The following is a 14,414-nucleotide window of genomic DNA, read 5'->3' as shown; positions in this document are numbered from 1 at the left end:
TCTTTCTCTCTCTCTTTCTCTCTCTCTCTCTCTCTCTCTCTCTCTCTCTCTCTCTCTCTCTCTCAAAAAAAGACTTATCAGGCCACAATGAAAACCCAACGAAATATACTTAAAGCCCAGGAGTTTAAGTTTACTGTGGTTCTTTCTAATCTTAAAGGCTTATATTTTATGGGTCAAAACTATATTAATAAACAAGTAGTCATTTTGTATTCCATGAGAAATAGTAATGATTTCTAATGTAAAATGTAGTACTAAGTTACTTAAGTTTTTACTCAGAAAATAATGTGGTAGATACTGTTAATATTTAGCAATTAAAACATTCTGTTTTGTGTTACCATATTTATTGAATAGTCTGCCTTTTTCGTTAACATTGTTCATCAAAATAATTTAATAACTACTTTTTAAATTTAATGTTTTATTGATTCTGTAATTTGATAAAGATAATAACTACTTTTTATTTTTATTGATTTCAGAGAGGAAGGGAGAAGGAGAGAGAGAGATAGAAACATCAATGATGAGAGAATCATTGACCAGCTGCCTCCTGCACACCCCCCTACTGGAGATGTGCCCACAACCAAGGTACATGCCCTTACCAGAATCGAACCTGGGACCCTTGAGTCCGCAGGCTGACGCACTATCCACTGAGCCAAACCGGCTAGGGCAATAACTACTTTTTAAAAAACAAAATGAATAATTTGCTTTTCTTTTTCTGAGTAAAATTAAAGATAATTTTACCCTGTGAAAGGATTTGAGTTTTTTTCATAAAAAGTATTATATAAATTCTAATTACTAATTATGATAATTACATAATGACTCTAATAAGAGGTAGAACCTATATTATTAATTGCTTCTGCATCACTTCTGAAGATCTACAAATATCTCATTGGTTTTAGCAGAGTAATGTAATTGTTAATTTTGAGGTCTTATTGAAGCTTAGTATAAATTCTGCATTGCCTTAGCTGGTTTGGCTTAGTGGGTAGAACATCGGTCCGTAGACAGAAGGGGCGCAGGTTCGATTCTGGTCAAGGTCACATACCTCGGTTGCTTACTCAATTCCCGGCCCCAGTCAGGAGGCAACCAATCGATGTGTCTCTCCTCTCACATCGATGCTTCTTTCTCTCTGTCTCTCCTCCTTCCTTCTACTCTGTCTGAAAAATCAATGTAAAAATATTCTTGCGTGAGGATTAACAAATAAACAAACAAAAAGCCCTGGCCCATGTGGCTCAATTGGTTGAGCATCATCCTGTGCACTGAAAGGTCGGTGGTTTGATTCCCGGTCAGGGCACATACCCAGTTGCAGGTTCAGTCCTCAGTCTGGGTGTGTACCAGAGGCAACTAATCCATTCTCTCTCACTCTCTCTCTCTTTTCCTCTTCCTCTCTCTCTCTCTCTCTCTCTCTCTCTCTCTCTCTTTCTCCCCCTCCCATCCCTGAGTGCATGTTCTGCCTTCCTCTCTCTCTCTAAAGTCAATTAAAAAAAACATATTAAAGAAATTCTGCATTGCCCTAATTTTAAGTTAATTTAAATACAGTATTAGGGGATTATACATAGGACTGAATTAAATTCCTCTGCAAAATCCCATAACCTTTTAGTCTGATTTTCCAGAATCTAGTCAAAATAACCAAGGAAACATTACTATGATTGATTACACTATATTCATGGTTCTAGTGGTTCATGTATTTTGCTGGTCCTAGTATATATTTTAGTCAAACTAATGGAAATTGAATTTACATTTAATACTTCCTCTAATTGCTTATGTTCAAAAGCCTCCGAACCATGAAGAAAAATAAATTGCTTCTGGATATAACTCTAAACCTGAAGCCCTGAAGTGGCTTTTTACTTTGCTATATACACAGATAGTTTTATAAACATCCATAATATTGTGGGCATTGTTTGAACCTCTCCGCCAAGAAAAGTAAACGTCAGTGGTTTAGGTCTTTTTTTTTCTTTTCTTTTTTATTATGGAAAATTTCAAATGTATTCAAAGCAGAGAGAATAGGGTAATGAATCCCCATACCATCACCCTTCGGTATGCTTTTCTCTTTCCTCCTAGTTGTAGAACTTCCACTCAGCCAGCCTTCCTGTGGTTCTGGATGATGTCCGTTCCGTCTTTTAGTTGTATTTTTGAAGTGGTTGTTCGAGGCAGCAAACTCCCGTGTTTACCTATGCCGCCATCTTGGTTTCCTCAATATCAAGAATTCTTATACATGTTCTTCCTCCCATAGTTTATTTGAATCAGGGTGCAAGTAAGATCCAGACATCCCAACAGATTCGTGTCACCTAAGTGTCTTTCAAGACCACAATATTTTAACCTCTCTTTCTCTCTCGGTTTTTCTCTTTAGTTTATTTATTGAAGAAACCAAGTTGTTTATCCTGTAGAAATTTTCAGTCTGGATTTTGCTTATTGGACTGGTCTGATCAGATTTAGTTCTGATTTTTTTTGGGGGGGAGGGGCAGGAATACTTGTTAGGTGGTGCAGCACAGCTTAATATTCTTAACATTACTATATCTCCTGTTAAACTATGAGAAAAGTAACAATTCTCATTAGAAGTGTTTCTTACAGTATGACTTAGAAAAAAATATATTAATGTATGTGTAAATAGTGACTTTCACAACCAGTTGTATGGCCTAAATTCTTGGGGGTAAAAACCTATATTATATTCATAATGTTAACATGAAATCAAATGTTTGCTTGAACTCACAGAAGACATTGAATTTCCTGATAATTGTCTTGATACTCAGAGTTAACTATTAACTCTTATGAAATAATCTGGCACATGGTAAACAATGACAAAGCATTAAAATAAGCTGCTGCTTTAATTGTGGGAGGTTTAATTTGCTTTACTGAATAATGTTAAATAATGTACACTTTATGGCCTTTGGTGTATGATCTTTGATTTTTGTACACAGGTGTTATTTGAGAGCGAGTCTAGACCTTTAACTTACAATATAAACTTCTCTTTCTTTAACACATGTAATTCTATACTCTTAAGTTATCTCATATAACTGGTAAATAGTATGTACAGCTCCTTTTCTTTTTTTCTTTTTAGCCAGGACTAAAAGAAGTGGTAGAAGCCTGTCGAGGAAAAAATCTATTTTTTTCTACCAATATTGATGATGCCATTAAAGAAGCCGATCTTGTATTTATTTCTGTAAGTATTTTCCTTTGCTGTGTGTTTTTAATGTATTCTTGTCTGTACAGACGTTTCATTTTATTTTAGTGGTAAATGCATTGTAGTAAGCCACAGCATTGCTTAGGATAGCATTATCCAGTTGAATTTTGGTTGTCACTGACTTTGTCCAAAACCTTGTCAAACCCTATAATCATTTGGTCAAATATGTCATTAGATCATTGAACAAATAAATTCAGAGAAAGTTCTAGTTTGAGATCTAGAATTAGGAAGTGCTGGTAATGTGTGAGCACATATGGTGATAGTATTTTATTTCATCATTTTCCCCTGTCTGGTTGGTGGAGGTGAGGTAAAGAGAATCAGGTGAAGTTTGCTTGTAAACTTACAGGCATCTCCTATCTAGATGAATTATGTTCCAAAACTCATTTTAAATTAATTTGGAACTTGGCATCTGTTGGTTAGGTTGTCAGGCTAGCCTACAGACACCTTCAGCTCATAGAACGGCTAAACTATTGCACCTTTGTAATTAAAAAAAATAATAGATTCAATACTTGGGAGTAAACTCTGATAATCCAGTACTTGAACCAAGGTAACTTATTTCTTGCTGTCCTGGTAACCATCTACTCACATATTCTGTGTGTGTGGGTATAGTTATCACCAATTGGTGTCTGAGCTAGGATGTTATAGTACTCAAGACCGTTAGGGCCTTACAGAATAAAGGTGAAGCCAGTGGCGTGAGTTTTGACTGGGTCCCATGAGTTTTGACATTTCTTCTTTAAAGGGAAGAAATGTCATGAGGTCCATCTACCCTCTAAGCATATTGTTAATGACTATAAGTTAAAAAAAGGGTGTTTTCTGACTGGTGAGACAGAAGCAGTACTGTGAAGGTATGTGAACTCCAGAAAAAAAGTGGTAATGAAGCCAATCTCTCTCCCTTTTTGGCCATTTTAATTACTTCAGAGCAATTGGTGCAGCTTCTATGACTCACCTACCCATCCTCTACTTAAGCTTGCAGGCGGAAAACCATCTGATCATCTCCCATCTCTGGCATGTTCTGCCTTATCCAGTGATGGCGAACCTATGACACGCGTGTCAGAGGTGACACGTGAACTCATTTTTTTGGTTGATTTTTGTTAAATGGCATTTAAATATATAAAATAAATATCAAAAATACATATAAACAAGTTTTTCTTCCTGCTTTTCACTCCTCAACTCAATCCTCAAATTTTTATTTATTTTGGCTTGATTTCTTTATTTAGTCCCCCATTAGGTTATAAGCTTGTCTAAGAGAAGAAAATTGGCACTTCTTCCTACTGGTTCAGAAATTATTCCTGTATAGAATTTTATAATTTTCAGTGTACTTCCAGTTTTTTCTTCTTCTTGTACTTTCATTTTTATCAGAGTGTTATAAAACTCATGTGTTAGATTTTAAAGAGTGTATTATCCTGAATAGGTCATTGAGGCAAAGGCAGCCACACTTCCCCAAGGTTATGTAATAGAGCTAAGCCAAAACTAAATGCCTAGACTCTGGGCTCAGGATTTATTTTTCTTTCTGTTTGATAGTCTTTGTCTACGTAGTATTGTGTATGCTGAAAATGCTAAATCATTCTTAGCTTTAATGTGCCAAGAAGGTATTTGTGAATGATACTGTAAACATTTTTAAAAGCTATTGATATTGGTCTATAAAGAAGGATAGTAAGAAAGGAATTTAAAGACCATGATAATATATTACATACAATGAAGAGAGGAAAGAAGAGAAAATTTACATTTCATTTCAGATTGTGAAGTCCTTTAAGATAAGAACTGTTTCATTCATCTTTATAGCTCTAGCACTTTTTTTAGCTTGGAACTTGCCTGGCTTGGTGTCTGACACATTTATGGTAGTTCTCAACAGAAATTTATTAAATGAATTCTCCAGAAGCTTCAAGCTATTCCTTCTGGTGATTATATTTATAAAATGTATTGTTTTTGAGGAGCGAATGAGGATTAAAATCAGGGCTACTATTGACAGGTAACTTCCCACTTGACTAGCTAATTGATGGTCCACGGCCTATCTTGAAATCGCTGAGTATCTCACAGATAATCTGTTCTTAATCCCGGATACTTTCACCAGGTGAACACTCCAACAAAAACCTTCGGAATGGGGAAGGGCCGTGCAGCAGATCTGAAGTACATTGAAGCCTGTGCTAGACGCATTGTACAAAACTCACATGGGTACAAAATTGTGACCGAGAAAAGCACGGTTCCTGTGAGGGCAGCAGAAAGTATTCGTCAAATATTTGATGCAAACACAAAACCCAACTTGAATCTACAGGTATAAAAAAGAGGAAGCATTAGAATCTGGTTTTTCATATGTAAATATTGATGTCTTAAATTTGTTCACAGTGAACTCTAGCTTAAAACTTCCTTTGCATTGGGATTCTAGGTTCTGTCCAACCCTGAGTTCTTGGCAGAAGGAACGGCCATCAAGGACCTAAAGAACCCAGACAGAGTACTGATTGGAGGGGATGAAACCCCAGAGGGCCAGAGAGCTGTGCAGGCACTGTGCGCTGTGTATCAGCACTGGGTTCCAAAAGAAAAGATCCTCACCACTAACACTTGGTCTTCAGAACTTTCCAAACTGGTTGGTACATAGCATTCAACTCTCCATTAATTTAAGGCCAAGGATTTATTTCTCTTATAAACTGTTAGGTTACACAGCTACTTTCTTAATATTAACAAAAGGTATCCTTTTGAAGATAATATGCCTATACATTATGAAATAATTTTCACAAGGGGGATTAAATATTCCCCCTTATATAAAATATTCTGGAAAATTCTATAATTTTAATAAAATTGAAGAAAATGGAGGGTAGAATAAAAGTATTTTTTAAAGTCATTCCCTTCTTTTACCCTCTTTCACAATCATCTTCTTTTTCTAATTAAGACATTTTCCCTTACCAACCTATCTATTGACTCCTCAAATTGAGCCCATCAGTAACTTTTATATCTCCCTCAGTAATTTGCATCAACACAATGAAATATAATCCAGATGTATAAAATTGCTATTTTAGCTTATCATAGTTTTCCTTTTTTTATTTTTTAAGGCAGCAAATGCTTTTCTTGCCCAGAGAATCAGCAGCATTAACTCTATAAGTGCCCTCTGCGAAGCAACAGGAGCAGATGTAGAAGAGGTGGCAACAGCCATTGGAATGGACCAGAGAATTGGAAATAAGTTTCTGAAAGCCAGTGTTGGTAAGCTGAAAATTTCAGTACATAAAGTGGGTTCATTTAGCTGGGTCTCTAAATTTAAGGAAGTCTCGCCCAGCTGGTGTGGCTCAGGGTTGAGCGTCGACCTATGAACCAGGAGGTCACGGTTTGATTCCAAGTCAGGGCACATGCCTGGGTTGCTGGCTCAATCCCCAGTAGAGGGCGTGCAGGAGGCAGCCGATTGAGGATTCTCATCATTGGTGTTTCTCTCTCTCCCTCTCCCTCTCTGAAATCAATAAAAATCTACTTTAAAAAAAATACATCTAAGGAAGTCTTTAACTTAATGCCCTTAAAATAATCATTCCATTATACATGTAGCCTTCAGCCTATCAGGAATTTTTTTTTTAATAAAGTATTTTTATTGATTTCAAAGAGGAAGGGAGAGAGAGATAGAAACATTGATGATGAGAGAGAATCATTGATCAGCTGCCTCCAGCACACCCCTTGCTGGGGATCGAGCCCACAACCCAGGCATGTGCCCTTGACTGGAATCAAACCCAGGACCCTTCAGTCTGCAGGCCAACACTATCCACTGAGCCAAACCAGCCAGGGCTATGAGGGACTTTTTAAGTGAGGTAACAGTTACTTATGTGGTTTAATAATTATTGACCGATTAGTAGGATAAACATACTTCAGTGTCTTAGAAGGAATAAATTAGTATTTAGTAAGAACATTTAAGAAGAGTAAGTTTGGGAGGCCACATAAAAAAAAACCTCAAGTAATATCCAAAGCAAGTAGCAAAAATTTGCTATCATTTGCTCTTCTTACAAATATACTTTTAGAAATCTGGCTTTGATCTTCATTATTTCCAGATTCCATATTTGTGAGTTAGCTTACTCACTACAGTTTATTTCTAACCTCCTAATCAATCCTCGGGGTGCTTTGTGGTTATTTGCAGAAATGAACAGAGGAGCAAAAAATTTGAGTCACCTGACATACATTCCCAGCTAGAGCTGAATAAGGCAGTGCTCTTGCCTTCCTGTTTCAGCTTTCATACTACAAACATGCACTGTTTTTGTGGTTTATTAAGTTCCAAGGGTTTTGCATTTTTGTGCTTTTCGGTTATGGTTTCACTGTTTAAAATGCATCCAGGAGAAAATACATGTGGTTAAGCTTCATTCCTGCATGCGTGATAGTGCTGATGGCTGTGAGTTCAATGTTAATGAATCAATCATATGTATTAAATAAGGTGTCTCTAAACAGAAACACGTAAAACAAGATTATTGATTGATTGGTTGATGAAAATGTGACCAGAAGCTCATAGGAACCTAACCCTGTATTTCATCTAGGAGCAGTGCTACAGTATTTGCTAATTCAGCAATCTGTAGAACATAACTACCAAGTAAAATGAGAACTGATTTGATTGTATTTTTGGATATAAGTAAATAAGGTTGATGTAAAAGTAAACAGAGCCTCTTTAAAAAATTTTTTTTTTGTAATCCTCACTGAGGATATTTTTTCCAATGATTTTTAGAGAGAATGGAAGGGAGAGGGAGAGAGGGGATGGGGGTGGGAGAGAGAAAGATCGATGTGAGAAAGACACATTGACCAGCTGCCTTCTGCACGAGGGCCGGGGATCAAACCTGCAACCAGGTATGTGCCCTTGACTGGGAATTGAACCCACTACCTGTAGCCCCACTGGCCAGGGCGTAAACAGAGCCTTTTACACATTGGTCCATAGGGCAGCCTTTCTTGTATTTCCGGGACCTTATGCCATTTTCCAATACTGGTTTCCCTGGCTTTTTGTATCTTTTTGATATTTTTCTTCTAGCTACCATTTAATAAAAATAACTACAATTTACTGAAGCCATATTGTGCACCAACTTCAGAACCAGCACTTTATATATCTCATTATTAATCCTTACAACCTGTAAGAAAGGTGCTGGTATTTTCTTTATAGAGGTAATTGAGGTTCAGGGACATTTTGCAACTTGCTCAAAGTCATACAGCTACTGAGTGGCTAGGTGTTTCTGACTCCAGAGCTCATGCCATCCCTCACTGTATACGGCATTGCACTAGAATAGGGGTGGGCAAAATATGGCCTTCAGGCCAAATCCTGCCCAGTTTATTTTTGTAAATAAAGTTTTATTGGAACATAGCCCCAACCATTTTATTACATATAGTCTATGATTGTTTCTGAGCTACAAAGGCAGAGTTGAAGAGTTGTGCCAGAGCGCTGGTGGTACTTCTCAGTGGTTAGAGCATCAGCCTGCGGACTGAAGAGTCACGAGTTTCATTCCTGTTCAATGGAATGTGCAGGAGGCAACCAACCCATATGTCTCTCACTTTGATATTTCTCTCTCTCTGTCTCTCCCTCTTCCTTCCATTCTCTCTAAAAATCAATGGAAATAATATTGTCGGGTGAGGATTAACAACAAAAGAAAGTTGTGCCAGAGACTGTATGGCCTACAAAGATTTAAATATTTGCTACTGGCTCATCAAAGTTTGCCAGCTCTGTCTGTGCTAAAGTTAGATATGTGGGGCAGTTAGACGACTGAGAAAAAAAATAGAAAATATGAAAATAATAAAACTTCAGCTAGAAAATTATTTGGGGTTTATTTATAGAATTGATTAGTTGCCAGCAAATTTCACACAATTTGTAAACCCACTGATTTTCCAGTATTACAATTTTAGTATTTAAAATCCCAGCATAGGCCCTCTGATTTAGTATGACAAATTTGTCACGATTCAGTTTTGTGGTATCCTGAATGAAAATATTGTCATTTTCTTTTTTCTTTCTTTAGGTTTTGGTGGGAGCTGCTTTCAAAAGGATGTTCTGAATTTGGTTTATCTTTGTGAGGCTCTGAATCTGCCTGAAGTAGCTCATTATTGGCAACAGGTATTGATCTTTATAGTCAACAACTTTTATGATTAACTTCTAATTAAAAATGTCACTTTTTGTGAAATGTTTTTGATAGGATTTATTTATTCCAGGAACTCAACTATTATTATATTCAATTTTTAAATTTTAGGTTTATTTACTGGGTTTCGGTGTTTTTGTCTCTTGCTAATCAACTGTGATAGAAGTTTCTGATAAAGGAGTATTTCTTCTAATTTTATAACTAAATTTGCTCCTAGAGTAAAGCAAGAACTTACTCTAAATTGTAATTATTTATCATTAAATACATAAAATCAAAATAAAGGAAGGACCTGTATTATAATGATTTCATGTGGTATGCATAGGCTGATATTTGTCTTGTCCCTTTGAGCTAAAATTAGAGACCTTTTCAAATTGGAAATAGAGTTAACATTTATTGAGTCCTTACTCTGTGCCAGATTCTCTCTTTTTTAAAAAAAAAAATATATGTATTTTTAAATTTATTTTAGAGAGGAAGGGAGAGGGAGAGAGAGAGAGAAACATTAATGATGAGCGAGAACCATTGATCAGCTGCCTCCTGCACACCCCACACTGGGGATCTAGCTTGCAACACCAGGCATGTGCTCTGACCAGGAATTGAACCTGTGACCTCATAATTCATAGGTCAACGCTCAACCACTGAGCCACACCAGCCGGGCCAGACTCTCTTTTTTAAGTGCTTTGCTTAGTTCTCATTTATACTATTAGTCCTAATAGTATCCTTCATTTGTAATAAGGAAATTGAAACTTACAGATGTTAAGTAATTTATCCAAGATACCAGCCAGTATATGTACCTTTCCCAAATATTTTTCCCCCCAAGTTTGTAGTTTTTCAGATTTCAGCAATGGGTAGGAATGTAAGGAAATACACATTTTAAAAAATGGAAATGTATACTGAATTCCACACGATAGCTTTATCTTACTGTCCATTGGGGGGCAAATGCAGATAAAGGCTTGCTTTTCCAACACTGTGGGCTCATTTCCCATTCTCAGGATACAGCTCCTTGAAGCTTAGAGCCTTAAAAAAACCTCCTCCCCAAAAAACCCCCCCCACACACACAGAAAAGTAGTCTCTTTCCTTACATTCATTTGGTCACCAACATGAAGTCTTGTTTATAAACTTTTAGGAGAGAAACAATTAGGTGATCAGAGACTTTGACCCATAACATTTAGTTAAAAACTGCCAAATGTTCATGGTGTTATAGTTCATCCAGAGGCAGCTGTAACTCTGTACAATGTTTAACAGTCCTCTGTCCACTTTCTATTCACACTCAATTGTGGGGAGGGGTGGGAGTAAGCATATGAGGAAGTACTTTGAGATTTGATTGCTTACAGCCCTGCTTCCACAGGGTTTGGAGAAGTTAGCTAGGGAGAACACTGCTTCTATGTGCTTATTTAGGCTGGCCTCTCATAGCTAGACCTCAAATGCTGTGTTCTCCATCTTTACATCCATCCCAGCCTGATGCATGGAAAGATAAGCCAAATGAAAAATACAAATTTTAGTATGGCTTTAAGGAGCGGGGAGGGGGTTTTTGTTTTTTTAATCTGTAGATACTAAAGTGGTTGGCTAATCTTTGTCTCCTGTTGATTTATAAGCCTTGGATTCATACAATAGTATGCATCATAAAACTAAGCAGTGTATGGCACAACCGGTACCTCTTTAATCGTTGCAAAATTGTACATGTAATTTCAGGTTATAGATATAAATGACTACCAGAGGAGGAGGTTTGCTTCCCGGATTATAGATGGTCTGTTTAATACAGTGACTGATAAGAAGATAGCTATTTTGGGGTTTGCATTCAAAAAGGACACTGGTGATACAAGGTATTAGTTCTTTAAACCATTTCAATCCCTTTGAGAGTGTTAACTCCTTATCTTATCCTGGTGTTTGACTGGTGGATGAGTGTGTAAAACACCTGTATGTACATAGTATAAAGAATAAAAATAAAGTGAACATCCATATCTTCACGAGATATAGAATCTTACCTGTACAGAGTGGGCAAAAGTAGGTTTAAAGTTGTTCATATGGAAAATAATACAATAATTAATAAATATTATATGGGGGGTAGGGGAATTGAGTAAAACAGAAAAAACAACTCATGGGCACAGACAACAGTGTGGTAATTGCCAGAGGGAAAGGCAGTGGAGAGACGTGCATGACAGTTTGGGGGGGTAAATGATAGACGAAGACTTGACTTGGGGTGGTAAACACAGAGTACAGTGTACAGTAATGTGTTGTAGAATTGTGCACTTGAAACACGTATAATTTTATTAACCAGTTGTCACCCCAATAAATTCATTAAAAAGGAAAAAATATAAGAATAAACTCCGTTTCTTGTATTCACAATTATAAACTTTTGCCCCGCCCTGTATATTAAATGCCTAAGGTATTAGAATATATGCCATTTAAAAGCTTAACAACACTGGGTTTTTTTCATCAGAGAATCTTCTAGTATATATATTAGCAAATATCTGATGGACGAAGGTGCACACCTCCATATATATGACCCGAAAGTGCCAAGGGAACAAATAGTGGTGGATCTGTCTCATCCAGGAGTTTCAGAGGATGATCAAGGTAAGGCTTTGAGTATCATGAATCACTTTGAGTATTGGTTGGCCTGTTTCACCATCATTTCTCTAATGAAACCCTTAGGCCCTGGCCAGTTTACTAAGTGGTTAGAGCAGGTTCTATTCCTGATCAAGGGTGTGTTCCTTGGTTGCAGGTTTGATCCCCATCCCTGGTTGGGGCTCCTGCAGGAAGCATTTGATGTGTCTCTCTCACGTCAATGTCTCTATCTCTATATCTCTATCTCTCCCTCTCCCTCTCCCTTCCTCCCTCCCTCTCCCCTCCCTCCTCCCTTACACTCTCTCTAAAAATCAGTGATTTTTCCTACATATTCTAAAAAGCCCCAGAGGCTCCAAGCAGATGCTTCTGGGGCACCCCTGGGGTGCTTCTTGGCCACCTCATTCCCCTCACACACTTCCACCGGACCATTCCATTTCTTTCAGGCCCTCAACTCCTCCTGCAATCCTAGTGTTAAAATGCACAGTTTCAAATAACTCCTTTCCTATTGCCAATTTTTTTGTTGTTATAGTGTCCCAACTTGTGACCATTTCTAAGGATCCATATGAAGCGTGTGATGGTGCCCATGCTGTTGTTATTTGCACCGAGTGGGACATGTTTAAGGTGAGGTGGCGAAATGGCATTGGGGAAAATTTTAGAGGTGTTCTAGTACCAGTTGGGGTTGAATATGTGCTCATGCGTGTATTCTAACTGCTCCTTTGGTTGTCTCTATAGGAATTAGATTATGAACGTATTCACAAAAAAATGCTGAAGCCAGCCTTCATCTTCGACGGACGACGTGTCCTGGATGGGCTCCACCATGAACTGCAAACCATTGGCTTCCAGGTAATCATGGCCTAGATGGTGTTATGTTGTTTGGCCATTTGCTTTCCAATGATGTTGCATTTTAGTATTTTAATATTTTCTCATTTACAATAACATGACTCTAGGGCAGTTCTCCGGGAAATCTCTATGGGATTTTTGTAACTATTCTATTCCCTCCTTAAATTTATGATCTAGCCTTAGCCGGTTTGGCTCAATGGATAGAGCATCAGCCTGAGGACTGGAGGGTTCCCAGTTCAATTCCAGTCAAGGGCACATCCCAGGTTTCGGGCTCAATCCCCAGTGGGGGGCGTGCAGGAGGCAGTCAATCAATGATTCTCTCTCATCATTGATGCTTCTATCTCTCTCTTCCTTTCTCTTCCTCTCTGAAATCAATAAAAATATATTTTAAAAAAATGTGTGATCTAAAGGTCATTCAGTCTTGGTCTTCCTTACATAGTAGCTAGATAAAGTTATTAGTTGCCTATCATATAGGGACAAAATATGCCCTGCCTGACCTTGTATCATAAAAATCATGAAAAGATATAAAAAAAAATTTTCCTGTAACTGCAAGGCTGCTTTGCTAAACTGTCTGCAGCACACTGACTCCTCAGAGGCCAGGTCTTTCATTCCTACACAAATGACTGGAAAACCGCAGAATGCAGTGTAGTTGCCACGTGTTGGTATAGGATCCTATGCCTTCTGAATTCTGAAACTGTCCTAGTGCTGAGAGGTCTGAAGGAGACGAGGGAGCTTCAGTGGTCCTGGCCCTCTGCTTCTTCAGTTTGTCACTTAACTGTGGAATGCTTAGAGAGCTGACAGAAACCTCTGCCCAGAACAGAACGTTCATATGTTGCATTGATTTCAGTTCTACCAGGCGTCCTAAGATTAGTAAGAAGGAGCCACTTTCCGTTTCCTCACAGCAGTGTATAGGGGGCGGGAGGCCAGGTTGGGGGGGTGGGCGGTAAAGAAATGTGCCAGGGGATTGCTGTCAGCATAGGCCCCTAGCAGAGTGGAAGCGGACAGAGTTCAGAGCTGGCTGGGTGCTGAGAAGGCCTCATCTGTTAAAATATCAGATCTGGTTCTCTTAACCTTCACCGAATTGTTGAAGCTCTTTCTTATTTAGAATTGTGTTCGTTTCTCATTCATGAGAGATTCACTTGCAGCAAGAATCAGATGGCAGCCTCATCTGTTAACATTTCATCAAGGACCTTGGGATTCTTCTCTCCCACCCCTCCTTACCGAGTAACAACATGACTTCCCAGTCCTTACTGAACTCAGCAGTGTTATTTTTTTTTTTAATATATTTTATTGATTTTTTACAGAGAGGAAGGGAGAGGGATAGAGATTTAGAAACATCGATGAGAGAGAAACATTGATCAGCTGCCTCCTGCACACTCTCCACTGGGGATGTGCCTGCAACCAAGGTACATGCCCTTGACTGGAATCGAACCTGGGACCCTTGAGTCCGCAGGCCGACGCTCTATCCACTGAGCCAAACCCACTGAGCCAAACCGGTTAGGGCAGCAGTGTTATTTTTTAAAGATTATTTGCAAGGCATAGACAGACTTTCTCTCATTCCTGTTGAACTCACGTAAGGGAGAAGATGTGTAAAGGGTATATATTTCAAATGAGTTTTAGTTCTTATAAGTTAACTTTTCCTAGTAAGCATTTTATTTACTTATTTTTAAATATATTTTTATTGATTTCAGAGAGGAAGGGAGAGGGAGAGAGAAACAGAAACATCAATGATAAGAGAGACTTATCGATCAGCTGCCTCCTGCACGCCCCCC

General features: G+C 38.1%; 1 protein-coding gene across 2 annotated transcripts in view; it reads left to right on the top strand.

Annotated features, from left to right (window-relative positions):
• Positions 1–14,414, top strand: part of UGDH (UDP-glucose 6-dehydrogenase) — a 24,117-nt gene that overhangs the window by 8,230 nt on the left and 1,473 nt on the right. For both annotated transcript variants that reach the window (XM_005877445.2, XM_014548678.1), the window contains exons 3-11: positions 3,050–3,151; positions 5,244–5,444; positions 5,556–5,753; positions 6,217–6,364; positions 9,124–9,218; positions 10,930–11,060; positions 11,678–11,811; positions 12,332–12,423; positions 12,535–12,645. In XM_005877445.2, coding sequence (XP_005877507.1) covers positions 3,050–3,151; positions 5,244–5,444; positions 5,556–5,753; positions 6,217–6,364; positions 9,124–9,218; positions 10,930–11,060; positions 11,678–11,811; positions 12,332–12,423; positions 12,535–12,645 — 1,212 coding nt within the window. The remainder of the gene's footprint in view (positions 1–3,049; positions 3,152–5,243; positions 5,445–5,555; positions 5,754–6,216; positions 6,365–9,123; positions 9,219–10,929; positions 11,061–11,677; positions 11,812–12,331; positions 12,424–12,534; positions 12,646–14,414) is intronic.

The sequence above is a fragment of the Myotis brandtii genome, unplaced genomic scaffold (assembly GCF_000412655.1).
Source record: "Myotis brandtii unplaced genomic scaffold, ASM41265v1 scaffold520, whole genome shotgun sequence".
Taxonomy (NCBI): Eukaryota; Metazoa; Chordata; class Mammalia; order Chiroptera; family Vespertilionidae; genus Myotis; species Myotis brandtii.
The sequence above is the reverse complement of the archived record's forward strand: the minus strand, read 5'-3'. Positions and strand labels throughout refer to the sequence as shown.